General features: G+C 46.6%; 1 protein-coding gene and 1 long non-coding RNA gene across 2 annotated transcripts in view; both read right to left on the bottom strand.

The window, feature by feature from the left end:
* Nucleotides 1–403: 403 nt before the first annotated feature.
* On the bottom strand, nucleotides 404–4,347 carry LOC306933380. Its single transcript, XR_013791219.1, has 3 exons — nucleotides 4,329–4,347; nucleotides 2,964–3,186; nucleotides 404–558 (listed from the first exon to the last, which is right to left on the bottom strand). It is a non-coding gene; the product is annotated as an uncharacterized lncRNA (long non-coding RNA).
* Nucleotides 4,348–10,449: 6,102 nt separating this feature from the next.
* Nucleotides 10,450–27,265, bottom strand: part of LOC306933685 (extracellular matrix organizing protein FRAS1-like) — a gene marked incomplete at its 5' end in the record, with an annotated part of 57,454 nt that continues 40,638 nt past the window's right edge. Inside the window, 5 exons of the mRNA XM_079515995.1 lie at nucleotides 10,450–10,753; nucleotides 18,191–18,385; nucleotides 19,483–19,692; nucleotides 20,113–20,262; nucleotides 26,276–26,481. Coding sequence (XP_079372121.1) covers nucleotides 10,535–10,753; nucleotides 18,191–18,385; nucleotides 19,483–19,692; nucleotides 20,113–20,262; nucleotides 26,276–26,481 — 980 coding nt within the window. The remainder of the gene's footprint in view (nucleotides 10,754–18,190; nucleotides 18,386–19,482; nucleotides 19,693–20,112; nucleotides 20,263–26,275; nucleotides 26,482–27,265) is intronic.

The raw sequence follows: 27,265 nt of genomic DNA on the forward strand, positions 1-27,265 counted from the left end.
CTGACAGGGCTGTGTCACCATTATATTACTGTATTAACAGTCACTGACAGGGCTGTGTCACCATTATTTTACTTGAACATTGTCACATAAATTGTGATTAACGATTCAACCCATTAAAGGGCCACTTCACCCCTTTTGCAACCAGAGCTTATTTTAATGACGTTTAGATCACAAGAAACACTTTCCTGGGGGTTTTATGTGTGCAATACGTTTAAACTCTTAAAGGACCACTTCACCACTTTTCAACATCTCTTCATATAATTGGTCCTCACTAATGTTCATGATAAAACACCACCATTTTTTTCCTACTCAGTCTGTGTCTCATAGGAGGGCTTTGGGCAGTTCGGACACCCGTCCACCAGTGACATCATCATTAGGCAGATTTGTTTTTGTTTTGTTTTAAAATATTTATTATCGTGAGAACGATGGCTTCAACTTTTGCATTGCAACTTTTCAGGAAAAGAAAGCCTGCCGTTTCTATTAGTTTGGATTCACCATCGATGATGTCACTGGTGGACGGGTTTCTGAACTGCCCACAGCCTTCCTATGAGACACAGACTGAGTAGAAAAAAAAGGTGGTATTTTAATATGAACATTAGTTAAGACCAATTATAGGAAGAGAAGTTGAAAAGTGGTCCTTTAACTTTACCATGATGACCAAAAACCTGTCATGAAAATGTGGTCTCACTTCCTTCCTGGACTACAAATGCACACCTCCATGCAGCCCCCCCTCCCCCTCCCCCTGTACACCTCCATGCAGCCCCCCCTCCCCCTCCCCCTCCCCCTGTACACCGAGTTACAGACCTGTGGTTCCACTTGTATACTCCGAATTACACGCCTTTAAAGGCAAGGTATTCTCAAACATTTCATGAATGGAAATAGAAGATCTACCCGCTCAAGTTTTTAGCTTGTAGGCCTACATCGGCCATTTCCACTCAGCTAATTTGACTATATTCAGACCGTGGCCATCTTGCCAGCAAGGTGCTGAGTAGATGCAACTTCCCTAGACAGCCCATTCATCCAAACAGAAAAGTCCTATCCAATTGTATTAAACAACAACAAACTCACCAACATTGCAGCTGTACAAAAAGCTTGAATTATACTCCATCTGCAAAGTGTGTTTCATTACAAAAAAATCCACCATAGACATGTTATGAGCTCCTTCCTGTCAATAAATTCCTTGCAGATGATTATTTTCTAAGTGTCAGAGTTTGGAAGCACTTGTTATCAGTAAAGCAACCTCCTGCTGCCTCCTGCATGATGTGCACAGTCAAAACAGGTGGTACGCCTGGGCCGTTGAGTGATATTCAACGAGCGCTTCCAAACTCCAACACTTAGGAAAACAAATCACAATCACATACAAGGAATTTCTTGACAGGAAGTAGATCATAACATGTCTACGGTGGATTTTTACGAAATAAACACTTTGCAGATAGAAAGAGGATAATTCAAGCTTTTCGTACAGCTGCAATGTTGGTGAGTTTGATGTTTAATACAATTAGAGGACTTTTCTGTTTGGATGAATGGGCTGTCTATGGGAAGTTGCACCTAGTTAGCATCTTGCTGGCAAGATGGCTGCAGTCTGAATGAGGTCAATTGGGCCACTTCACCCCTTTTGCAACCAGATCTTATTTTAATGTTTGGGAGACAAGAAATACTTTCCTGGGTAATATGTCTTTAGATATTTTAGTATTTCAAAGTGTCCATGATGTCATAAACACTGGGCTCATTTACTTCCCGACTACTTCAAGGACTATTAAATGAGGACAGGAGGCAAAGACCGTACGGCGACTATATGAAAGGAAAGAAACATGCACAGTGGGCTATATGCAGCCAACACTTCCACGTTCAGCTTCCTTGGTCTCAATTGCACACGTTTCTTTCCTTCCAGGGAACAACATGGAGTCCACCGTACGGTCTTCTGTCCTTCCAGGGAACAACATGGAGTCCACCGTACGGTCTTCTGTCCTTCCAGGGAACAACATGGAGTCCACCAATGCAAGGCATTATGGGAATTGTAGTCCGGGAAGGAAGTGAGCCTAGTGTCCATGACATCATGGACACATTACCCACATAAAAGCCCCAGGAAAGTGTTTCTCCCAAGAATCCTTAAAAAAAAATATCTGGTTGCAAAAGGTTGTGAAGTGCCCCTTAAATTATTTTTGGAAAAGTATAAATGCAATTAATGCATATTAGTCATATCTGCCTCGTGCAACTTTTTTTTTAATGAAGCCTAAAAGCCATGCATGTATTCATCAAACACAATTCAAATTGCTAAATCGCAATAATTAGGGTCGACGACAGAGTACAGCATCTTGCAATGGGTCTGGTCCACAAGATTCGATACTCCACCAAGATACCCATGTACCTGTCTAGATACTTCCTTAATGTTAACGAAGTCCACACCCACAACACCAGAGGGAGTGCAACGAACCATGTACAACCCAGATTCGGCACAAACAAGGGACTAAATTCTTTTCGCTCCTATGCCACCAAAATGTGGAACGCCCTACCAACAGTCATTAAGACAAGCGAATCCCTTGACTCCTTCAAAACCGCTCTCAAAGGGCACCTACGGATGGCTGCAATTTGAAACTGGCCCCCGTAAAATCTGAATCCCCCCCCCACCGCCCCCCCCTTACTGTATAGGTTTCTTTTCCCTTTTTACCTCCATTATGATGAATTCCTGTTCTGTTCTTTGTCTATATAGAAGTGTCTATTTGTACGTCTAAATGTTTTGATGAATTGAACATGGTGGACCCTGTTGTAAACAAGTGTAATGCTTAATTGGGTCGTTCACTCACAGTTAACAGCCTTTGTATTGAGTTTGTGCTTGAAATGTACTGTAATTCTGCAAACTGTTAATAAATATTTCAATCAAATGACAATGAATCGTCGACTTAACATGTAATGGTGACACAGCCCTAGTTTCTACTCCAGCCACATGTAATCCAGGTACGTACCGTGGGGGGCCTTCCGTCGCTCGGGTTGAAGATAGCCGGTATTAATAGAGCCGTGTAGGTTGTATGGCACAAACGTCCCGAGCACCGTACACCTCGTAATCTCAGGGAGAGCGTTCGTTGACACCGTTATACGTTTCAGCTCAGCCGAGTAGACACTATTACCAGCTATCTCCTGATGACTGCAGCCAAGGTCACCGCATGACACCAAGGTCACATGATTAACCTGTAAGACACATACATAAACCAACATTACACTCCTTTCCCCCAGATTTTATACATTGTAGAATTCATATAATATTATTAAGGATTTAAAAAAAAAAAAACTTCCAAAATCTACATTTTACAACTTGAGTAAAAGTGAAAAAAAAAAAAAAAAAGGTATTGGCATGAAAATGTACTTCAAAATGATCAAAAGTATGCAGAATGTCCCATTTAGCAGATCTACAAACTCACAATGTGTCACATCAGCCACTTTCAAATGGCGAAAATATGGCTGTATCACAATGTAGGTTAGCCGCAATTTGCAACACTAGCAGATCTACAAACTCACAACACGACAACACTAGCAGATCTACAAGCTCACAACACGACAACACTAGCAGATCTACAAACTCACAACACGACAACACTAGCAGATCTACAAGCTCACAACACGTCGCATCACAATGCATTGTGAGCTTGTAGATCAGACATTTCCAAATGGCCAAAATATGGCCGTAGTAGTAAATGACAGGAGGCTAGTATGTTTAGTAATAATCCAAATCTACACATTTAACTAGTTAAATTTCCAAATAACTGTAGTAGAGTATAAAAGTACAATATTTTCCACAGTAATTAAATTAATTATTTACTTCCCAACGTTTAGAACAGGGGTGCCCAAAAGGTAGATCAAAGGCTGTGCAGGTAGATCACATGACCCCTAAAGAATATTTAATTTAAATATAATATAAAAATAAGGGCCTGTCAGCTCAAACCCACAATGCAATCTTATAGTTTCAAGAGTGTTGCTGTGCACAAACTAGGTAGAATTAAATAAATTAAAAAACTCGACCTATTCCATGACATTTTTAGACTATTTTCAGTGGTACTCGGTGGGTAGATCTTGTTGAGCTGGTCATTTTTAAAGTAGCTCTCAAAGTAAAAAAAAATGCATGGGCACCCCTGGTTTAGAACAATGTTTAGTGTGTTTGCTTCCTTCTCAAGAAGGACATCATTTGTTGTCCATTTCTCCCACTATAGACAACCAACAGTCTGATGAAAACACACCTGTTTAAACAATAGCAGTGTTAATGGAAGGTAAAACCACTAATGTTTAAACAATAACAAGTGTTAATAGTAGATAAAACCGTGCTCAACCAAACATACCTTGAACAGCAAGTTGCCCCAAACACAAACAGCAGCTGTGCGCACGCTACTTAAATCTAAAGCCCCGCCCACTGGATTTGGCCTGTTCAATTACTACGTCACATCCGAGTGATTGGTTCATCGCACGCACGCACGCACACACACACGCACGCACACACACACACACACACACACAGGGAGGCGAGTGGCAACGTTTTCCAGGGGGTCCTTGGGGAGGTTCCAGGGGGTCCTTGGGGAGGTTCCAGGGGTCCTTGGGGAGGTTCCAGGGGGTCCTTGGGGAGGTTCCAGGGGGTCCTTGGGGAGGTTCCAGGGGGTCTCATCAGTAAAGTGATTGAATACAGCGTCACACATTATGAAACCATTTCATCCACTTGTGGTTTGAAATGTTTGGAAAAATTTGAATAATATTGAATTTCTAAAAATAATTCTTCTCTGATCTGGGGGTCCCTGGTACAACACAATGTTCAGATGGGGGTCCCTGGTACAACACAATGTTCAGATGGGGGTCCCTGGTACAACACAATGTTCAGATGGGGGTCCCTGGTACAACACAATGTTCAGATGGGGGTCCCTGGTACAACACATGTTCAGATGGGGGTCCCTGGTACAACACATGTTCAGATGGGGGTCCCTGGTACAACACAATGTTCAGATGGGGGTCCCTGGTACAACACAATGTGACGTCCACACACACACACACACACACACACACACACACACACACACACACACACACACACACACACACACACACACCTGGTGGAACTTGGAGCCTGCACTCAAAATATATCATTACTGCTATTATTTTAATGTTTTATGTCTTGCTTTTCTTGTTTTCTCCATTGCTTTGAGCTGCATAGACAGACAGACAGACAGGCAGGCAGGCAGGCAGGCAGCAGGGCAGGGGACCCAAAACGAAACATATTCTTTAGTTTTGGGTCTGAGAGGCTTTTGTGTAACCACCAATCCCTGGCTATAATACAGGTTAATTTACTTACTGCTATATTGTGGTTTAAATTAAGGGTTAATTTGGTTACTGCTATATTGTGATTTAAATTACAGGTTAATTTGGTTACTGCTATATTGTGGTTTAAATTAAGGGTTAATTTGGTTACTGCTATATTGTTCATGTAATCAAACTGGAACCGTTACAAATGTAGCTCTGAATCGGCAGCCAATGTAGGCTTTGCTGCCATCTTGTGGTGACAACGGACAATTGCAGAATGCAACAGTGAATTTGCTTGCAGAATTGATTGATTGATTGATTGAAGAATGTATTAACAGTTTGCAGAATTACAGTACATTTCAAGCACAAACTCAATACAAAGGCTGTTAACTGTGAGTGGACGACCCAATTAAGCATTACACTTGTTTCCAATAGGGTCCACCATGTTCAAATCATCAAAACATTTAGAGACACAAATAGACACTTCTATAGACAGAACAGGAATTCATCATAGAACACAATATAACAGTAATTTGAAACGGTAATGTTTCACCTGCCTTTATGCACGTTACCTCACAGGTGGTGGGAGTGATCGCACACACGCGCACAAACACACACACACACACACACACACACACACGGGGGGGGGGGGGTTGCGCAATTGCATAGCTTTCATAGACCAAGGGACACTCTAAATAGACGTGCAGGGGCATAGACCCGAAACTATAGGCTATAATACACACTACTATAGTATGTTGTTTTTCATGATTTTCAAGAAGTAAAACAGGACGTAATTTTGTTATTATTTATCTTTTTATTACTAAAAAAAAAGAAGGCACCAAATACAGCATCGTAGTTAATTTATACAAAATGATAAGCACCAAAAATATACTGTCAAAGTCTGACGTCACCATCGGTAGAGGGCGCAAATCCACAGGTTCATGTACTTTTTATTTGCATTGTAGTAATCCCCATAGGGGGGATCTTAGATCGCCTCATATAAGAACTGTGTTTTATTTGCATTGTAATCCCCATAGGGGGGGGGGGGGGGGGGGGGGGGGATCTTAGATCGCCTCATATAAGAACTGTGAAAAAAGAACATGTCATCTCATTATGGATATGAAGAATGAACTGACTGAGAGAAAACGCTATAGTTACTCCTGCTGAATTAGTTACATTTTCACTAGAAACAGAGGGTATCATATATGACGTGAGACCCCCACCACTGGGTCTCCCTCTCAACACCCACACAGATGTAGATAAAAAATCACACCCGTGTGAACTGAGTGGTGAAGGTCTTATATAGACTGATCAGCTGTGGTCTGACGTAATGTCTGACGTAATGAAATCACACCCGTGTGAACTGAGTGGTGTAAGGTCTTATATAGACTGATCAGCTGTGGTCTGACGTAATGAAATCACACCCGTGTGAACTGAGTGGTGTAAGGTCTTATATAGACTGATCAGCTGTGGTCTGACGTAATGTCTGACGTAATGAAATCACACCCGTGTGAACTGAGTGGTGTAAGGTCTTATATAGACTGATCAGCTGTGGTCTGACGTAATGAAATCATACCCGTGTGAACTGGGTGACCATAGCAACCATGCTCATTTTTTTTGGTACGGACAGACACGTAGACTAACAAAGCTAGTTGTAGGAGTGGTTTACACCACTCAAAAAGAGAGGATCCAGGCACTCAAAGTTAAAAAATGAGGAACGCCTTTATCAAAATAATGAAAAAGGCAACTGCCAACAAACAAACAAGGTCTTCATCAGGGCAAGAATGAGTGTGATCACCTTTTTATCATCATCACGTTGTGCTATCTCCGTTGAGCACCTGGTTTCATAGTTCCTCTCAACCCCCACACCGATGTATTCACCTGGTTTCATAGTTCCTCTCAACCCCCCACACCGATGTATTCACCTGGTTTCATAGTTCCTCTCAACCCCCACACCGATGTATTCACCTGGTTTCATAGTTCCTCTCAACCCCCACACCGATGTATTCACCTGGTTTCATAGTCCTCTCAACCCCCACACCGATGTATTCACCTGGTTTCATCGTTCCTCTCAAACCCCCACAGATGTATTCACCTGGTTTCATAGTTCCTCTCAACCCCCACACCGATGGATTCACCTGGTTTCATAGTCCTCTCAACCCCCACACCGATGTATTCACCTGGTTTCATCGTTCCTCTCAAACCCCCACAGATGTATTCACCTGGTTTCATAGTTCCTCTCAACCCCCACACCGATGTATTCACCTGGTTTCATAGTTCCTCTCAACCCCCACACAGATGTATTCACCTGGTTTCATAGTTCCTCTCAACCCCCACACCGATGTATTCACCTGGTTTCATCGTTCCTCTCAAACCCCCACAGATGTATTCACCTGGTTTCATAGTTCCTCTCAACCCCCACACAGATGTATTCACCTGGTTTCATAGTTCCTCTCAACCCCCACACAGATGTATTCACCTGGTTTCATAGTTCCTCTCAACCCCCACACCGATGTATTCACCTGGTTTCATCGTTCCTCTCAACCCCCACACAGATGTATTCACCTGGTTTCATAGTTCCTCTCAACCCCCACACAGATGTATTCACCTGGTCTCATAGTTCCTCTCAACCCCCACACAGATGTATTCACCTGGTTTCATAGTTCCTCTCAACCCCCACACCGATGTATTCACCTGGTTTCATCGTTCCTCTCAACCCCCACACAGATGTATTCACCTGGTTTCATAGTTCCTCTCAACCCCCCACACAGATGGATTCACCTGGTTTCATAGTTCCTCTCAACCCCCCACACAGATGTATTCAAAGTGCACACTGCATTTCTGGTGTAGCGTTTTGGTGAAGTTAACGATTAAACAAACAAAAACAAGTGAAATCTTTACGCCGTTGAAATATGTGGACTTTTAAAAGTCACAAAGAAGAAATAAATACTGCATGGCACTTAATGTTGGCAGCTGTTTAAGACAAAAGGACAACATGGTCAGCTCACACACATCGTCAACACAATCAGTCCAAAACTAATGAACCCATTTTGGTGTTAGCATTATGATATGCTTTAGATATTGAAAAATAGCAGACCTACAAGGTCGTAGCGCGCCACTCTTGTAGGTCTGCTATTTTTGAAAAATCGTGAAAATGTGGCACAAATCTTTGAATATATATTCTTTCAGAAGACTTTTGTTTTACGTCAGGCCTAAATAGGCTAAGGCTTTGAAAATATACATTTGTGAAATCAAACAAATACAATGTGAGGGAATAAAAGGAGAAACAGAAGATTATGACGTAATTGCACTTGAATAGATGTATATCACGTGTAATATAATATATCAATCCTCTCCTTGGCCTCAGGCTAAACCAACACCAATGTGCGCGCTCAGTGGCGTGCACAGACATTTAGAGGGGCAGGTGCTCAAGTTAAAAAAGGGCACCTTGTGCAGCGCGTGGAACCGGCCGGTTGCCTTAATCTATTTTGGGCGGGAACCCCTTTTGGTGTTAGCATTATATTATGCTTTAGCTATTGAAAAATAGCAGATCTACAAGCTCATAGCGCGCCACCGAGTGGCGCGCTACGAGCTTGTAGGTCTGCTATTTTTGAAAAATCCAAAAAAAAAAGGAAAAAAACGTTTTTTTCTTTTTTTTTTTTTTTTCAAAAGGGCACATTGCCAAAAGGGCAGGGGGTGCTCTAGCACCCCCTAGTGTCTATCTGTGCACGCCAATGTGCGCGCTAGAATACTTCCATACAGTGGTCATGTTGTGCCTCATGTCACCTCTGTTGCCTGACAGTGTCGCTTGCTAACTCTGTTGCTGATTCTGTTGCTTCACAGCACTTCTATCAGCTCGCACCGCTTCACAGTCTGTGTGTGTTTGTGTGTGTGTGTGTGTGTGTCTGTGTGTGTGTGTGTGCGTGTGCGTGTGCGTGTGTGTGTGTGTGTGGCCTCACGTACATCACATTATTCCCTTTTCTCCCTTATTAGACCGAGTATAAAAATACATTAAAACAACATCTCATTCAGGTACAAACATTATTTTACAAAATATATATATAAAAAAAAAAACAGTGTTCTCTTCCCCCCCCCCCCCCTCCCCTCTCTCCAACGTCCAGTAGTAGTAGAGTGGCGTCGCAGCCCCGCCCCCTTCCATGACGACCCAGAAGTGAATTCCCCCCCGTTCATTTTCTCCATAGGCTTTTCAAAGAGTATTTATTTAATACGCGGACAAAGCCAACTGGAGTCGTGACGACAAACACAACATTTTGGACCAAGCAAATAATTACAAAGAAGAAAAACAACAAAAATAAGTGTTGTAACCTGCCAGCTTTTTGTCTTCTTTCTAATTATTTGTTCGGCCCGAACGGGGGGGGCGGGACTGGGCCCTGGGAGGGGACTGGGCCCTGGGAGGGGGCGGGACTGGGCCCTGGGAGGGGGCGGGACTGGGCCCTGGGAGGGGGCGGGACTGGGCCCTGGGAGGGGACTGGGCCCTGGGAGGGGGCGGGACTGGGCCCTGGGAGGGGACTGGGCCCTGGGAGGGGACTGGGCCCTGGGAGGGGGCGGGACTGGGCCCTGGGAGGGGGCGGGACTGGGCCCTGGGAGGGGTCCAGTAGGGGGCGGGACTGGGCCCTGGTAGGGGGCGGGACTGGGCCCTGGGAGGGGACTGGGCCCTGGGAGGGGACTGGGCCCTGGGAGGGGGCGGGACTGGGCCCTGGGAGGGGCCCAGTAGGGGGCGGGACTGGGCCCTGGTAGGGGGCGGGACTGGGCCCTGGGAGGGGACTGGGCCCTGGGAGGGGACTGGGCCCTGGGAGGGGGCGGGACTGGGCCCAGGTAGGGGGCGGGACTGGGCCCTGGGAGGGGGCGGGACTGGGCCCTGGTAGGGGGCGGGACTGGGCCCTGGGAGGGGGCGGGACTGGGCCCAGGTAGGGGGCGGGACTGGGCCCTGGGAGGGGGCGGGACTGGGCCCTGGGAGGGGTTAGGGGCGGGACTGGGCCCTGGGAAGGGGCGGGACTGCAGGGTGCTGGGGGGGGGGGGGCTCAGACCTCAGTCCCGTCATGGTGCTGGGGGGGTGGGGGGCTCAGACCTCTGTCCCATCATGGTGCTGGGGGGGGGGGGGGGGGGGGGCTCAGACCTCAGTCCCATCATGGTGCTGGGGGGGGGGGTGGGGGCTCAGACCTCAGTCCCATCATGGTGCTGGGGGGGGGGGCTCAGACCTCAGTCCCGTCATGGTGCTGGGGGGGGTGTGTGGGGGGGCTCAGACCTCAGTCCCGTCATGGTGCTGCAGGTTGTTGTGGAGGTTGACCTCCAGGTTGACCTGCTTGACCTTGGCCCTGCCACCGTTGACCTTGGAGTTCTCCTGGTGGGGGGTGGGGGGGCTGCGCTGGAACACGTTGACGTTGGTGCTGAACTTCTTCTCCACACACCTGTCCAGACACACCTCCACCTTGGTGTTCAGAGGATACTGCTGGTAGACCTGCAGGGGGCGCCAACAGGCAACGGGACGCGTTTTACTGACAGTGCACACATTTTCTTTCATTTTCAAATCTTTGAATACATATTCTTTCAGAGGGAACCTAACACTTTACAAAAACTGGCTAGCAGCCAATGACCTGCAACTCAACCCTAACCCAATGACCTGCAACTCAACCCCTAACCCAATGACCTGCAACTCAACCCTAACCCAATGACCTGCAACTCAACCCTAACCCAATGACCTGCAACTCAACCCTAACCCAATGACCTGCAACTCAACCCCTAACCCAATGACCTGCAACTCAACCCCTAACCCAATGACCTGCAACTCAACCCCTAACCCAATGACCTGCAACTCAACCCTAACCCAATGACCTGCAACTCAACCCCTAACCCAATGACCTGCAACTCAACCCTAACCCAATGACTTGCAACTCAACCCCTAACCCAATGACCTGCAACTCAACCCTAACCCAATGACCTGCAACTCAACCCCTAACCCAATGACCTGCAACTCAACCCCTAACCCAATGACCTGCAACTCAACCCTAACCCAATGACCTGCAACTCAACCCCTAACCCAATGACCTGCAACTCAACCCTAACCCAATGACCTGCAACTCAACCCCTAACCCAATGACCTGCAACTCAACCCTAACCCAATGACCTGCAACTCAACCCTAACCCAATGACCTGCAACTCAACCCCTAACCCAATGACCTGCAACTCAACCCCTAACCCAATGACCTGCAACTCAACCCCTAACCCAATGACCTGCAACTCAACCCCTAACCCAATGACCTGCAACTCAACAAAAATACATCCTTCACAATGATCTTTGGAACACGTCAAAGTATGAAATCAAAATCTTTAACACTAGCGCGTCGGAGCGGTCTGGCTGACCGATTTTGAAATGTTTAAGTGGATTTTCTTTGCCCATGAAGTCCTGAGAAAGTTCCCCTTGCATGACTTTTTCTAAATGTTCGATTCAAACCATCTCTGTTTTTTTTTCATCTAAAACGTTTTGGAAATATGATTTTAGACATAATTCTACTACAAAGTCTGCTCTTTTTCGGTCCGTGGGACCGCTCTTAGACTCCTCACCCTTTCTCCCCCGCAAGCAGTGATGTTCACACCTCCCTCCCGGCTGGAGACGGGCATTGTTCAAGCTAATGTGTCATTTGCATTCCAACTACTTCCACATGTATAGGCAAACTTACATTACGAATGTACTCACAACATAAACTAAATGTTGTTTTAGATGTTATATTTGTTATATGCGGTTTGCAGAAATAACAATGTCTGACTTTATTTTTCTCGAAACGGAAAAAAGAAATATGGTGAAATATGGTGTGTTGACTGACTGGCGTATTGTTTCCACCAAACGCATAGCTCAATAGATATAAAGACATGTTGACTATACACGCCATCTTTATAGCATAATTATGTAAGGTGGTGAAGGAATAATAAAGTTTATAGCATGGTCTGTTTGACCCGACCGACATTTCCTTTCCTTGGAGCGAGAATGCTTTCTCTCTCTCCCTCTAAATGTCCATGGATCCAAGTAACTGACGGTGAGGTATGCGGAAGTGCATTTTAGATAACGCTGTAGCACTATTTGTGGCGGTGATGCGTCACATGACTTGATCTATCCTATGGTGTATATATAAACCGTGCTGCTGCTACGGACCTCTCTGCTGGCACAATCAATCAAATATATATAAATTACATCGATCATAGGCGGCGGGTATGTAAGGCTAGGCCAGGCTTAGCCTTCCCAAAAATTATGCTGGGTATTTTTTAAATATATATAGGCTAATATATGTGCGCAGCATTATATAGAAGGCTAGCCGCTCCCAAACTCCCAACTCCTTTGTCTGTAAACTTTTCTGATTTGCACGCACGCACGCACGGCTCTTTCCTTTTTTTGGCACAATCAATCAAATATATATGAATTACATCGATGTTCCCCCCTCTATATAAAAATGACAATATATAACTAATGTCGTATTTCGTCTGACTCTGAGCAATGTGCCTGGCTCTGGCTGTTACAATAACGTGTGGTAGCCTATTTTATTGGCTCAATACAAAGTCGGACAGTGTTTGCTGCGCAAGGGTATTCAATATAGCGCTCACACCGTCACTATAATTATAGTTTGGTAAACTGAAATAAAAAATAACTTGAGTTGTCCTGTCGAGTTGAAACTGCTGCCTTGAATTAGTTGGAATGTAACATTTAGAAGACAATGGCAAGCCGTCAACGGGTGCAGAGAGAGGTGTGAAGATTAGACGAGTGGGGGAGAGAATGGCCAATCAAATAGCACGAAAAACACGGTCATCCTGACCGTTAGCCGTCATAGTAGTAGTGATTTTTTTTCAGACATCCTAGTGTTAAATCATTCCTGTTCTATTAGCAGATGGGTGGTCTCTAGCATTACACCTAGCTACATGTTTAAGCATTTATTTCATATTTATATGACTTCTGTGGACTCTAACATTACACCTAGCTACATGTTTAAGCATTTATTTCATATTTATATGTCTTCTGTGGACTCTAACATTACACCTAGCTACATGTTTAAGCATTTATTTCACATTTATATGTCTTCTGTGGACTCTAACATTACACCTAGCTACATGTTTAAGCATTTATTTCACATTTATATGTCTTCTGTGGACTCTAACATTACACCTAGCTACATGTTTAAGCATTTATTTCATATTTACATGTCTTCTGTGGTCTCTAACATTACACCTAGCTACATGTTTAAGCATTTATTTCACATTTATATGTCTTCTGTGGACTCTAACATTACACCTAGCTACATGTTTAAGCATTTATTTCATATTTATATGTCTTCTGTGGTCTCTAACATTTCACCTAGTTACATGTTTAAGCATTTATTTCATATTTACATGTCCATTTCAGCTCTGATACTTATCTCAGACATGCTCTAGTATGTGATGAGTCTGCCTGTGCTATTAGTTAACTCATTTTGAAAAAATAAAAAGTTTTTCTCCTCTGGTGTAAAGCTGGATTTTATCTCAGTCAAATCTGGTCACAAATGATCCATCTTGTTGCTACTTTGCTTGTCTAGTAAAACCCTGTTTTTGTTTTGTAACTGTTTGTTTTGTGTTCTGTTTTTGTTTTTTTCTCCTTTTTTCCCTGGATTTCAACCTTTACTACTACTTTTTACTACTAGGACTTATCAGAGGAAATTATGTAAAAAGAATATGTATTATTTTTTTTCTATGCACATTTATAATAATTAGGGAGATATCTTTCACAATAATGAATAAAACATGTTCTAGACATTCACTTGTATTGACTGTATAGGCTCTATACCCTGTATAGGCCTACGTGTGGACCCTCTTGTATTGACTGTATAGGCCTACGTGTGGACCTTGTATTGACTGTATAGGCCTACGTGTGGACCTTGTATTGACTGTATAGGCCTACGTGTGGACCTTGTATTGACTGTATAGGCCTACGTGTGGACCTTGTATTGACTGTATAGGCCTACGTGTGGACGCTGTATTGACTGTATAGGCCTACGTGTGGACGCTGTATTGACTGTATAGGCCTACGTGTGGACGCTGTATTGACTGTATAGGCCTACGTGTGGACCTTGTATTGACTGTATAGGCCTACGTGTGGACCTTGTATTGACTGTATAGGCCTACGTGTGGACCTTGTATTGACTGTATAGGCCTACGTGTGGACCCTCTGACTGTATAGGCCTACGTGTGGACCCTCTGACTGTATAGGACTACGTGTGGACCCTCTGACTGTATAGGCCTACGTGTGGACCTTGTATTGACTGTATAGGCCTACGTGTGGACCCTCTGACTGTATAGGCCTACGTGTGGACCGTGTATTGACTGTATAGGCCTACGTGAGGACCCTGTATTGACTGTATAGGCCTACGTGAGGACCCTGTATTGACTGTATAGGCCTACGTGTGGACCTTGTATTGACTGTATAGGCCTACGTGTGGACCTTGTATTGACTGTATAGGCCTACGTGTGGACCTTGTATTGACTGTATAGGCCTACGTGTGGACCTTGTATTGACTGTATAGGCCTACGGGTGGACCTTGTATTGACTGTATAGGCCTACGTGTGGACCTTGTATTGACTGTATAGGCCTACGTGTGGACCTTGTATTGACTGTATAGGCCTACGGGTGGACCTTGTATTGACTGTATAGGCCTACGTGTGGACCTTGTATTGACTGTATAGAGCGTCGCAGTCCCGCCTCCTACCCTGGCCCAGGAAATGAAACCCAATGCATTTTCCTCATAGACATTTTTTAAAGTATTTATTTAAAGACGGTTACGCCGCGGACAAAGCCAACTCGAGTCGTGACAACTCATGACAACACAAACAATATTTTGGACCAAACAAATAATTAGAAAGAAGAAAAAAACGGCAGGTTACAACACTTTTTTTGTTGTTTTTCTTCTTTGTAATTATTTGTTTGGTCCAAAATATTGTTTGTGTTGTCATGAGTTGTCACGACTCGAGTTGGCTTTGTCCGCGGCGTAACCGTCTTTAAATAAATACTTTAAAAAATGTCTATGAGGGAAATGCATTGGGTTTCATTTCCTGGGCCAGGGTAGGAGGCGGGACTGCGACACTCTATAGGCCTACGTGTGGACCTTGTATTGACTGTATAGGCCTACGTGTGGACCTTGTATTGACTGTATAGGCCTACGGGTGGACCTTGTATTGACTGTATAGGCCTACGTGTGGACCTTGTATTGACTGTATAGGCCTACGTGTGGACCTTGTATTGACTGTATAGGCCTACGTGTGGACCTTAGGCCTACGTGTGGACCTTGTATTGACTGTATAGGTCTACGTGTGGACCTTGTATTGACTGTATAGGCCTACGTGTGGACCTTGTATTGACTGTATAGGCCTACGTGTGGACCTTGTATTGACTGTATAGGCCTACGTGTGGACCCTCTTGTATTGACTGTATAGGCCTACGTGTGGACCTTGTATTGACTGTATAGGCCTACGTGTGGACCTTGTATTGACTGTATAGGCCTACGTGTGGACCCTCTTGTATTGACTGTATAGGCCTACGTGTGGACCCTCTGACTGTATAGGCCTACGTGTGGACCTTGTATTGACTGTATAGGCCTACGTGTGGACCCTGTATTGACTGTATAGGCCTACGTTTGGACCTTGTATTGACTGTATAGGCCTACATGTGGACCCTGTATTGACTGTATAGGCCTACGTGTGGACCCTGTCTACTGTATAGGCCTACGTGTGGACCCTCTTGTATTGACTGTATAGGCCTACGTGTGGACCTTGTATTGACTGTATAGGCCTACGTGTGGACCCTCTTGTATTGACTGTATAGGCCTACGTGTGGACCTTGTATTGACTGTATAGGCCTACGTGTGGACCCTCTTGTATTGACTGTATATGCCTACGTGTGGACCTTGTATTGACTGTATAGGCCTACGTGTGGACCCTCTTGTATTGACTGTATAGGCCTACGTGTGGACCTTGTATTGACTGTATAGGCCTACGTGTGGACCCTGTATTGACTGTATAGGCCTACGTGTGGACCTTGTATTGACTGTATAGGCCTACGTGTGGACCCTGTATTGACTGTATAGGCCTACGTGTGGACCCTGTCTACTGTATAGGCCTACGTGTGGACCCTCTGACTGTATAGGCCTACGTGTGGACCCTCTTGTATTGACTGTATAGGCCTACGTGTGGACCTTGTATTGACTGTATAGGCCTACGTGTGGACCTTGTATTGACTGTATAGGCCTACGTGTGGACCTTGTATTGACTGTATAGGCCTACGTGTGGACCCTCTTGTATTGACTGTATAGGCCTACGTGTGGACCTTGTATTGACTGTATAGGCCTACGTGTGGACCCTCTTGTATTGACTGTATAGGCCTACGTGTGGACCTTGTATTGACTGTATAGGCCTACGTGTGGACCCTCTTGTATTGACTGTATAGGCCTACGTGTGGACCTTGTATTGACTGTATAGGCCTACGTGTGGACCTTGTATTGACTGTATAGGCCTACGTGTGGACCTTGTATTGACTGTATAGGCCTACGTGTGGACCCTGTATTGACTGTATAGGCCTACGTGTGGACCTTGTATTGACTGTATAGGCCTACGTGTGGACCCTGTATTGACTGTATAGGCCTACGTGTGGACCCTCTTGTATTGACTGTATAGGCCTACGTGTGGACCCTCTTGTATTGACTGTATAGGCCTACGTGTGGACCCTCTGACTGTATAGGCCTACGTGTGGACCTTGTATTGACTGTATAGGCCTACGTGTGGACCTTGTATTGACTGTATAGGCCTACGTGTGGACCTTGTATTGACTGTATAGGCCTACGTGTGGACCCTGTATTGACTGTATAGGCCTACGTGTGGACCTTGTATTGACTGTATAGGCCTACGTGTGGACCTTGTATTGACTGTATAGGCCTACGTGTGGACCTTGTATTGACTGTATAGGCCTACGTGTGGACCCTGTATTGACTGTATAGGCCTACGTGTGGACCTTGTATTGACTGTATAGGCCTACGTGTGGACCCTGTATTGACTGTATAGGCCTACGTGTGGACCCTCTTGTATTGACTGTATAGGCCTACGTGTGGACCCTCTTGTATTGACTGTATAGGCCTACGTGTGGACCCTCTGACTGTATAGGCCTACGTGTGGACCTTGTATTGACTGTATAGGCCTACGTGTGGACCCTGTATTGACTGTATAGGCCTACGTGTGGACCCTCTTGTATTGACTGTATAGGCCTACGTGTGGACCCTCTTGTATTGACTGTATAGGCCTACGTGTGGACCTTGTATTGACTGTATAGGCCTACGTGTGGACCCTGTATTGACTGTATAGGCCTACGTGTGGACCTTGTATTGACTGTATAGGCCTACGTGTGGACCCTCTGACTGTATAGGCCTACGTGTGGACCCTCTGACTGTATAGGCCTACGTGTGGACCTTGTATTGACTGTATAGGCCTACGTGTGGACCTTGTATTGACTGTATAGGACTACGTGTGGACCTTGTATTGACTGTGTAGGCCTACGTGTGGACCTTGTATTGACTGTATAGGCCTACGTGTGGACCTTGTATTGACTGTATAGGCCTACGTGTGGACCCTCTGACTGTATAGGCCTACGTGTGGACCTTGTATTGACTGTATAGGCCTACGTGTGGACCTTGTATTGACTGTATAGGCCTACGTGTGGACCCTCTCGAAAACGAGATATTGTATCTCAGGGGTATTCCAAAATAAATAATTTTCAAATATATTTAGTAGAATGTGGTCTCAGTCCAATTATTTGTGCCGTCCATCACTGACTGACCGACTGACTGACCTTGGGGGTCTTGTGACTGACCTTGGGGGTCTTGGTCTTGTGACTGACCTTGGGGATCTTGGTCTTGTCCGCGGCGGCGCGGCAGCGGCGGACCGCCAGGCAGGACGCCAGCGTGACCAGCACCAGCAGCGTGGTGGCGGCCACGCCCCCGCCCAGCGAGCTGCCCAGGTGGGGGCTGACCACAGAGGACGAGGCCTCCACGGACTCCAGACGCAGGGTCTTCATGTTGGTGCCGTTCTTCACCTGCAGGGGCCACATGTTTACGTTAGTTAGGGTTACCTCTTCACCTGCAGGGGCCACATGTTTACGTTAGTTAGGGTTACCTCTTCACCTGCAGGGCCACATGTTTACGTTAGTTAGGGTTACATCTTCGCCACATGTTTACGTTAGTTTTCATTCTCACAGGTCTTTTTGAACGACATTCCATTTGGTTTTAGTCACACACACACACACACACACACACACACACACACACACACACACACACACACACACACACACACACACACACACACACACACACACACACACACACACACACACACACACACACACACACACACACACACACACACACACACACACACACACACACACACACACACACACACACACACACGTTAGCCTCGGAAACCCAGACGTTTTTATTTCCAGGGAGAGGAGAAAGAAAAGGCTGGGACCGACTAGTCCACTTCAATTCGGCATAGAGTGGCGCAAACGTCGCTCACTCTCTGCTGAGCACGCACGCACGCACGCACGCACGCACGCACGCACGCACGCACGCACGCACGCACGCACGCACGCACGCACACTCCTCTCTCTCTCTCTCCGTTGCCCTAATTAATTACTCTCATGTCCTGCAGCTGTGTCTAGTCCTGCCTATGCCATAGAAAGCATAGGTGGGTTCCAGTCTACAAACGTTAGTCACCTGACATGCTTCAGTGTTGGTCTAGTTTTTAGTCGACTAAATATCATGCGGTTTTAGTCGACTAAAACTACAGTTAATGCTGTTGACAAAAAATGGCTGATTTGACCCATTTAGAACGGGAAGCCCTTTTGGGGTTCTTGTTGCTACTGTATGTATTGTACATACATTGTACAACATATGTTTTTTAATATTATATAAATATTTTAAGTTTTTCATGAAGCTATTAGGACAGGATTTAGAAGGCGTTTACACTTGGTTGCTGAAAATAGCCGATCTACAAGCGACACGTTGTGCACTCGTCTAGTTTTTACGTGTCGACGAAATTGCCAAATATAAATGTGGTCTTAGCTTCAGTCACCGTGGTGTAGTTTCCTGTCTGGGTTTCAGTGGAGCGGAGCGGACGGAGTCGTACCTGGTCGCCCTCGTTGTCGTAGATGAGCGACTCGTCCAGGGTGAGCCGCCCGCTGCGGTCCACCAGGTCCCGCCGTGCGCGGCCGCCGCCGCCTGCTCGCTCGCCCGGCAGCTGGTAGGTGAGCGAGCGGCGCTGGATCCTGGGACTGGAGCGCGACTCGGGCCCGATGACATAGATCACCTGCAGGTACCACTGGTGGCCCGCCTCCACCTGGCAGGACAAACGACCAATCAGAATCAAGGACTGGGAATTTACAATTACATTTCTTATTGAAAATTAGGTGACGAGGCGATTATGTAATCATTGTGACAGGGATAGGTCAGGTTTAGCTTGTAGAGGGCGTCGACCTTCATGGGGATAGGTCAGGTTTAGCTTGTAGAGGGCGTCGACCTTCATGGGGATAGGTCAGGTTTAGCTTGTAGAGGGCGTCGACCTTCATGGGGATAGGTCAGGTTTAGCTTGTAGAGGGCGTCGACCTTCATGGGGATAGGTCAGGTTTACCTTGTAGAGGGCGTCGACCTTCATGGGGATAGGTCAGGTTTAGCTTGTAGAGGGCGTCGACCTTCATGGGGATAGGTCAGGTTTACCTTGTAGAGGGCGTCGACCTTCATGGGGATAGGTCAGGTTTACCTTGTAGAGGGCGTCGACCTTCATGGTGAAGCCATCGACGCCGGGCATGGGAGGAGCCATGGACTGCAGCTCGGGCATGTCGGACGAGAAGTGGGCCTCGAAAGGAACGTCATGGAAGTATCTGTCGCACACGTCTGGCTGTTTACGATCCTGTGGAAGGAATCGGAGGACGACTAAATGTTCATATTCATATATATATATATATATCCTAGGGCTGGGACATTAACTCATTTTAACCCTCTGATTGACGCAATGAATCGAAAAATCCCTCATTACCCTTGACGTAAATTACGTAATCATTTAATTCCCTAAAATCGGGGGCTTAATGTAGCAAAATGTAGCAACTTTTGGCTGGTTTGGCTAACGGCTGGTTTGGCTACCTAAACTCCTCGCGTGCACGCTCTCGCACGCACGCGTGCGGTCTTTATGTGCATCGCTGCGTAAAATGCGACATGTGGGGCTTGATTAGAGCTTAATTTGACTTGTCTTAGATATTAAAATAATCGATGATCGCTTAGGGACTGATCGCTATTTATCAAAGGTTGGTATGGTGCAAAAAAAGGGGGGGGGGTCATTAAACAGTTTTTTGAGCCTGAGGGGGGATATGTTTTTTTTATTTGACTTGAGGGGGTACAACTTTAATTTGCTGAATTTTGTATTTAAAAAAGGTTTGGGTTATTTTGTTTTTCATAGTATTTTAATCCCCTATCTATATAAAGTACACTGCTTGGCGAGTGTACTTGGTATCTTCCATGTGTGCGCAACTGCGAATGCAAATAGAACAGATCTACAAGCTAACAACGCGTTGCTTGGTGACGCGTTGTTAGCTTGTGGATCTGTTCTACCAGCAAAGGTCTGACTCAGTGACTGACGTAGCCACTTCAGTTCAAAACAAGGTGGCGCGAGATATAGATTGATTCTGCGTTCACGTCTCATGACATTGCCAGTAGAATAATACATGAGCGAAAAAGCTAAAAATGTTTGCACTGAAAAGAGCCATTGTTGTCGGTGTCACCGTGTCAGAGAGGAGGAAGATGTGGACTGGCAGCATGTTTCGGTTTCACCCAGCGCCGTTTCACCGAGTCAGGAGAATGTTTCACCCAGCGCTGCTTCACTGAGTCAGGAGAATGTTTCACCCAGCGCCGCTTCACCGAGTCAGGAGAATGTTTCACCCAGCGCCGCTTCACCGAGTCAGGAGAATGTTTCACCCAGCGCTGCTTCACTGAGTCAGGAGAATGTTTCACCCAGCGCCGCTTCACCGAGTCAGGAGAATGTTTCACCCAGCGCTGCTTCACTGAGTCAGGAGAATGTTTCACCCAGCGCTGCTTCACTGAGTCAGGAGAATGTTTCACCCAGCGCCGCTTCACCGAGTCAGGAGAATGTTTCACCCAGCACCGCTTCACCGAGTCAGGAGAATGTTTCACCCAGCGCTGCTTCACCGAGTCAGGAGAATGTTTCACCCAGCGCTGCTTCACCGAGTCAGGAGAATGTTTCACCCAGCGCTGCTTCACTGAGTCAGGAGAATGTTTCACCCAGCGCTGCTTCACCGTGTCAGGAGAATGTTTCACCCAGCGCTGCTTCACCGAGTCAGGAGAATGTTTCACCCAGCGCTGCTTCACTGAGTCAGGAGAATGTTTCACCCAGCGCTGCTTCACTGAGTCAGGAGAATGTTTCACCCAGCGCTGCTTCACCGAGTCAGGAGAATGTTTCACCCAGCGCTGCTTCACTGAGTCAGGAGAATGTTTCACCCAGCGCCGCTTCACTGAGTCAGGAGAATGTTTCACCCAGCGCTGCTTCACCGAGTCAGGAGAATGTTTCACCCAGCGCTGCTTCACTGAGTCAGGAGAATGTTTCACCCAGCGCTGCTTCACTGAGTCAGGAGAATGTTTCACCCAGCGCTGCTTCACCGAGTCAGGAGAATGTTTCACCCAGCGCTGCTTCACCGAGTCAGGAGAATGTTTCACCCAGCGCTGCTTCACTGAGTCAGGAGAATGTTTCACCCAGCGCTGCTTCACCGAGTCAGGAGAATGTTTCACCCAGCGCTGCTTCACTGAGTCAGGAGAATGTTTCACCCAGCGCTGCTTCACCGAGTCAGGAGAATGTTTCACCCAGCGCCGCTTCACCGAGTCAGGAGAATGTTTCACCCAGCGCCGCTTCACCGAGTCAGGAGAATGTTTCACCCAGCGCTGCTTCACCGAGTCAGGAGAATGTTTCACCCAGCGCCGCTTCACCGAGTCAGGAGAATGTTTCACCCAGCGCTGCTTCACCGAGTCAGGAGAATGTTTCACCCAGCGCTGCTTCACCGAGTCAGGAGAATGTTTCACCCAGCGCTGCTTCACTGAGTCAGGAGAATGTTTCACCCAGCGCTGCTTCACTGAGTCAGGAGAATGTTTCACCCAGCGCTGCTTCACCGAGTCAGGAGAATGTTTCACCCAGCGCTGCTTCACTGAGTCAGGAGAATGTTTCACCCAGCGCTGCTTCACTGAGTCAGGAGAATGTTTCACCCAGCGCTGCTTCACCGAGTCAGGAGAATGTTTCACCCAGCGCCGCTTCACCGAGTCAGGAGAATGTTTCACCCAGCGCTGCTTCACCGAGTCAGGAGAATGTTTCACCCAGCGCTGCTTCACTGAGTCAGGAGAATGTTTCACCCAGCGCTGCTTCACCGAGTCAGGAGAATGTTTCACCCAGCGCCGCTTCACTGAGTCAGGAGAATGTTTCACCCAGCGCCGCTTCACCGAGTCAGGAGAATGTTTCACCCAGCGCTGCTTCACCGAGTCAGGAGAATGTTTCACCCAGCACCGCTTCACCGAGTCAGGAGAATGTTTCACCCAGCGCCGCTTCACCGAGTCAGGAGAATGTTTCACCCAGCGCTGCTTCACCGAGTCAGGAGAATGTTTCACCCAGCGCTGCTTCACTGAGTCAGGAGAATGTTTCACCCAGCACCGCTTCACCGAGTCAGGAGAATGTTTCACCCAGCGCCGCTTCACCGAGTCAGGAGAATGTTTCACCCAGCGCTGCTTCACCGAGTCAGGAGAATGTTTCACCCAGCGCTGCTTCACCGAGTCAGGAGAATGTTTCACCCAGCGCTGCTTCACTGAGTCAGGAGAATGTTTCACCCAGCGCTGCTTCACTGAGTCAGGAGAATGTTTCACCCAGCGCCGCTTCACTGAGTCAGGAGAATGTTTCACCCAGCGCTGCTTCACTGAGTCAGGAGAATGTTTCACCCAGCGCCGCTTCACCGAGTCAGGAGAATGTTTCACCCAGCGCTGCTTCACTGAGTCAGGAGAATGTTTCACCCAGCGCTGCTTCACCGAGTCAGGAGAATGTTTCACCCAGCGCTGCTTCACTGAGTCAGGAGAATGTTTCACCCAGCGCTGCTTCACCGAGTCAGGAGAATGTTTCACCCAGCGCCGCTTCACTGAGTCAGGAGAATGTTTCACCCAGCGCTGCTTCACCGAGTCAGGAGAATGTTTCACCCAGCGCTGCTTCACTGAGTCAGGAGAATGTTTCACCCAGCGCTGCTTCACCGAGTCAGGAGAATGTTTCACCCAGCGCCGCTTCACTGAGTCAGGAGAATGTTTCACCCAGCGCTGCTTCACTGAGTCAGGAGAATGTTTCACCCAGCGCTGCTTCACCGAGTCAGGAGAATGTTTCACCCAGCGCTGCTTCACCGAGTCAGGAGAATGTTTCACCCAGCGCTGCTTCACTGAGTCAGGAGAATGTTTCACCCAGCGCCGCTTCACTGAGTCAGGAGAATGTTTCACCCAGCGCTGCTTCACTGAGTCAGGAGAATGTTTCACCCAGCGCTGCTTCACTGAGTCAGGAGAATGTTTCACCCAGCGCCGCTTCACCGAGTCAGGAGAATGTTTCACCCAGCGCCGCTTCACCGAGTCAGGAGAATGTTTCACCCAGCGCCGCTTCACCGAGTCAGGAGAATGTTTCACCCAGCACCGTTTCACCGAGTCAGGAGAATGTTTCACCCAGTGCTGCTTCACCGAGTCAGGAGAATGTTTCACCCAGCGCCGCTTCACTGAGTCAGGAGAATGTTTCACCCAGCGCTGCTTCACCGAGTCAGGAGAATGTTTCACCCAGCGCTGCTTCACCGAGTCAGGAGAATGTTTCACCCAGCACTGCTTCACTGAGTCAGGAGAATGTTTCACCCAGCGCTGCTTCACCGAGTCAGGAGAATGTTTCACCCAGCGCTGCTTCACCGAGTCAGGAGAATGTTTCACCCAGCGCCGCTTCACTGAGTCAGGAGAATGTTTCACCCAGCGCTGCTTCACCGAGTCAGGAGAATGTTTCACCCAGCGCCGCTTCACCGAGTCAGGAGAATGTTTCACCCAGCGCCGCTTCACCGAGTCAGGAGAATGTTTCACCCAGCGCCGCTTCACCGAGTCAGGAGAATGTTTCACCCAGCGCCGCTTCACCGAGTCAGGAGAATGTCAGACTGAGATGATAATAATAACAACAACTAGAACTGCACTCTGTCGAGTGCCTACTTGCTTGTTGACAGTACTTGCGCAAGCAGAGCGCGCAAGTACTGTCGACCGCTACAAACTGTCAAATCTCAGCTTCTCTGTGAAAGAACGTTTGAAATATTGAATTATTAGGTTTAGCTATTTGCTACGTACCTACTTTTTGCACGTAAAAAAGTAGTATTATGCCTCTATGTATATGTATATGTAATTTGTAAGTTGATTAGCGGTATACTGTGGTTACTTTTGATGCGTATGCACCGTCCCAGCATATGACGTCAGGGTATAACTGGTATAGGTAGCTCTCAATGATGACTAGCTCTCAATGACGACGTAATAAAGATGTGGATTAAAGGTCCCAATGCCAGAGTGTAATTGGTTTTCGATGGTGACGTAATGACGATATGTTTTAGTGTCGGGAGGATTAGAGGTAATGCTCCTTTGTATACATGTATGTAGTCTGGCACCACTGTATACATGTATGTAGTCTGGCACCACTGTATACATGTATGTAGTCTGGCACCACTGGAGGATTAGAGGTAATGCTCCTATGTATACATGTATGTAGTCTGGCACCACTGGAGGATTAGAGGTAATGCTCCTATGTATACATGTATGTAGTCTGGCACCACTGGAGGATTAGAGGTAATGCTCCTATGTATACATGTATGTAGTCTGGCACCACTGGAGGATTAGAGGTAATGCTCCTATGTATACATGTATGTAGTCTGGCACCACTGGAGGATTAGAGGTAATGCTCCTATGTATACATGTATGTAGTCTGGCACCACTGGAGGATTAGAGGTAATGCTCCTATGTATACATGTATGTAGTCTGGCACCACTGCCGTATCAGGCACAAGTAGGCATTATGTCATTTGCTGTCATTTGTTAGCTGATTTGCTCATCTACATAATACATTCTCCTTTCATTGTCAGTGCGTGCGTGTGTGTGTGTGTGTGTGTGTGTGCGTGCGTGCGTGCGTGCGTGCGTGCGTGCGTGCGTGCGTGCGTGCGTGCGTGCCAAGGTAATAATAGTTTTGTTTTTTTCATTATAGTTTAGTTTTAGTTAGTTTTGGCTATTTCTTTTCTAATTCAGTTAGTTTTAGTTCGTTTTTAGAGCGGGTTTGCTAGTTTTTATTTAGTTTTTATTTTGGTGAAATGCTTAGTTTTAGTTTAGTTATAGTTTAGTTTTAGTTTAGTTTAGTTATAGTTTAGTTATAGTTTAGTTTAGTTTAGTTTAGTTTAGTTTTAGTTTAGTTTCAGTTTAGTTTTAGTTTTAGTTTTAGTTTTAGTTTAGTTTTAGTTTAGTTATAGTTTAGTTTCAGTTTAGTTATAGTTTAGTTATAGTTTAGTTTTAGTTTTTTAAACAAAAAAACTATAAAAACTAAAACTATAAAAACTAAAACTATAACTAAGGGTATTTTTTCTATAATTTCAGTTAGTTTTGTGAACACACAATACAGTTTCAGTTTAGTTATCGTTTTTAATTTATTTTTATTTTTTATTTAGTTTCAGTTAACTCAAAGGTTTTTTTAATTCTAGTTTTCGTTTTTTAGTTAGTTTTAGTTAACTATTATAATCTTGGTGCGTGCGTGCGTGCGTGCGTGCGTGCATGCGTGCATGCGTGCGTGCGTGCGTGCGTGCGTGCGTGCGTGCGTGCGTGCGTGCGTGCGTGCGTGCGTGTTACCAGCAGCAGGAAGCGGTGCTTGAGGTGCTTGTTGGGCTGGATGCAGCCGTACTGAGGCCCCTCGTTGTACAGGGTCCCTGTGGGGTCGAAGAACGGGACGTATCCGTCGCGGCCCGTGCACAGGTACACCTTCTCCAGCTGCAGCTTGTACGCTGCCTTCAGGTTCTGCTCCGGGTTCCACAGCACCCTGCCATACAGTGTCTGGCCTGCAGGGGGAGACAGAGACGACAGAGAGAGAGAGAGAGAGAGCGAGAGAGAGATTGTTGTAGCTCAATATTATGATGAGCCATCTTGCTAACAAGTTTTGTTTGTTTGTTTGTTTTTTATCTCGTAAATTATTGTTTGTTTGTTATAAATATATCAGTCAAAGTCAAAGTCGTCCGACACGTTAGCGTTTAGTGAAATGTGTTCTCCGCATTTGACCTCTCTGGGAGCGACTCTGGAAGCATTCATTTTGATTTGTTGATTTGACCCCTTTGATGCTGAGTGCCAAGCAGGGACTGACCCCCCAATCCAACCTATTGATGCTGAGTGCCAAGCAGGGACTGACCCCCCAATCCAACCTATTGATGCTGAGTGCCAAGCAGGGACTGACCCCCCAATCCAACCTATTGATGCTGAGTGCCAAGAAGGGACTGACCCCCCAATCCAACCTATTGATGCTGAGTGCCAAGCAGGGACTGACCCCCCAATCCAACCTATTGATGCTGAGTGCCAAGCAGGGACTGACCCCCCAATCCAACCTATTGATGCTGAGTGCCAAGCAGGGACTGACCCCCCAATCCAACCCTTTGATGCTGAGTGCCAAGCAGGGACTGACCCCCCAATCCAACCTATTGATGCTGAGTGCCAAGCAGGGACTGACCCCCCAATCCAACCTATTGATGCTGAGTGCCAAGCAGGGACTGACCCCCCAATCCAACCCTTTGATGCTGAGTGCCAAGCAGGGACTGACCCCCCAATCCAACCCTTTGATGCTGAGTGCCAAGC

This window comes from Electrona antarctica, assembly GCF_951216825.1.
Source record: "Electrona antarctica genome assembly, chromosome: 12".
NCBI classification, from domain to species: Eukaryota; Metazoa; Chordata; class Actinopteri; order Myctophiformes; family Myctophidae; genus Electrona; species Electrona antarctica.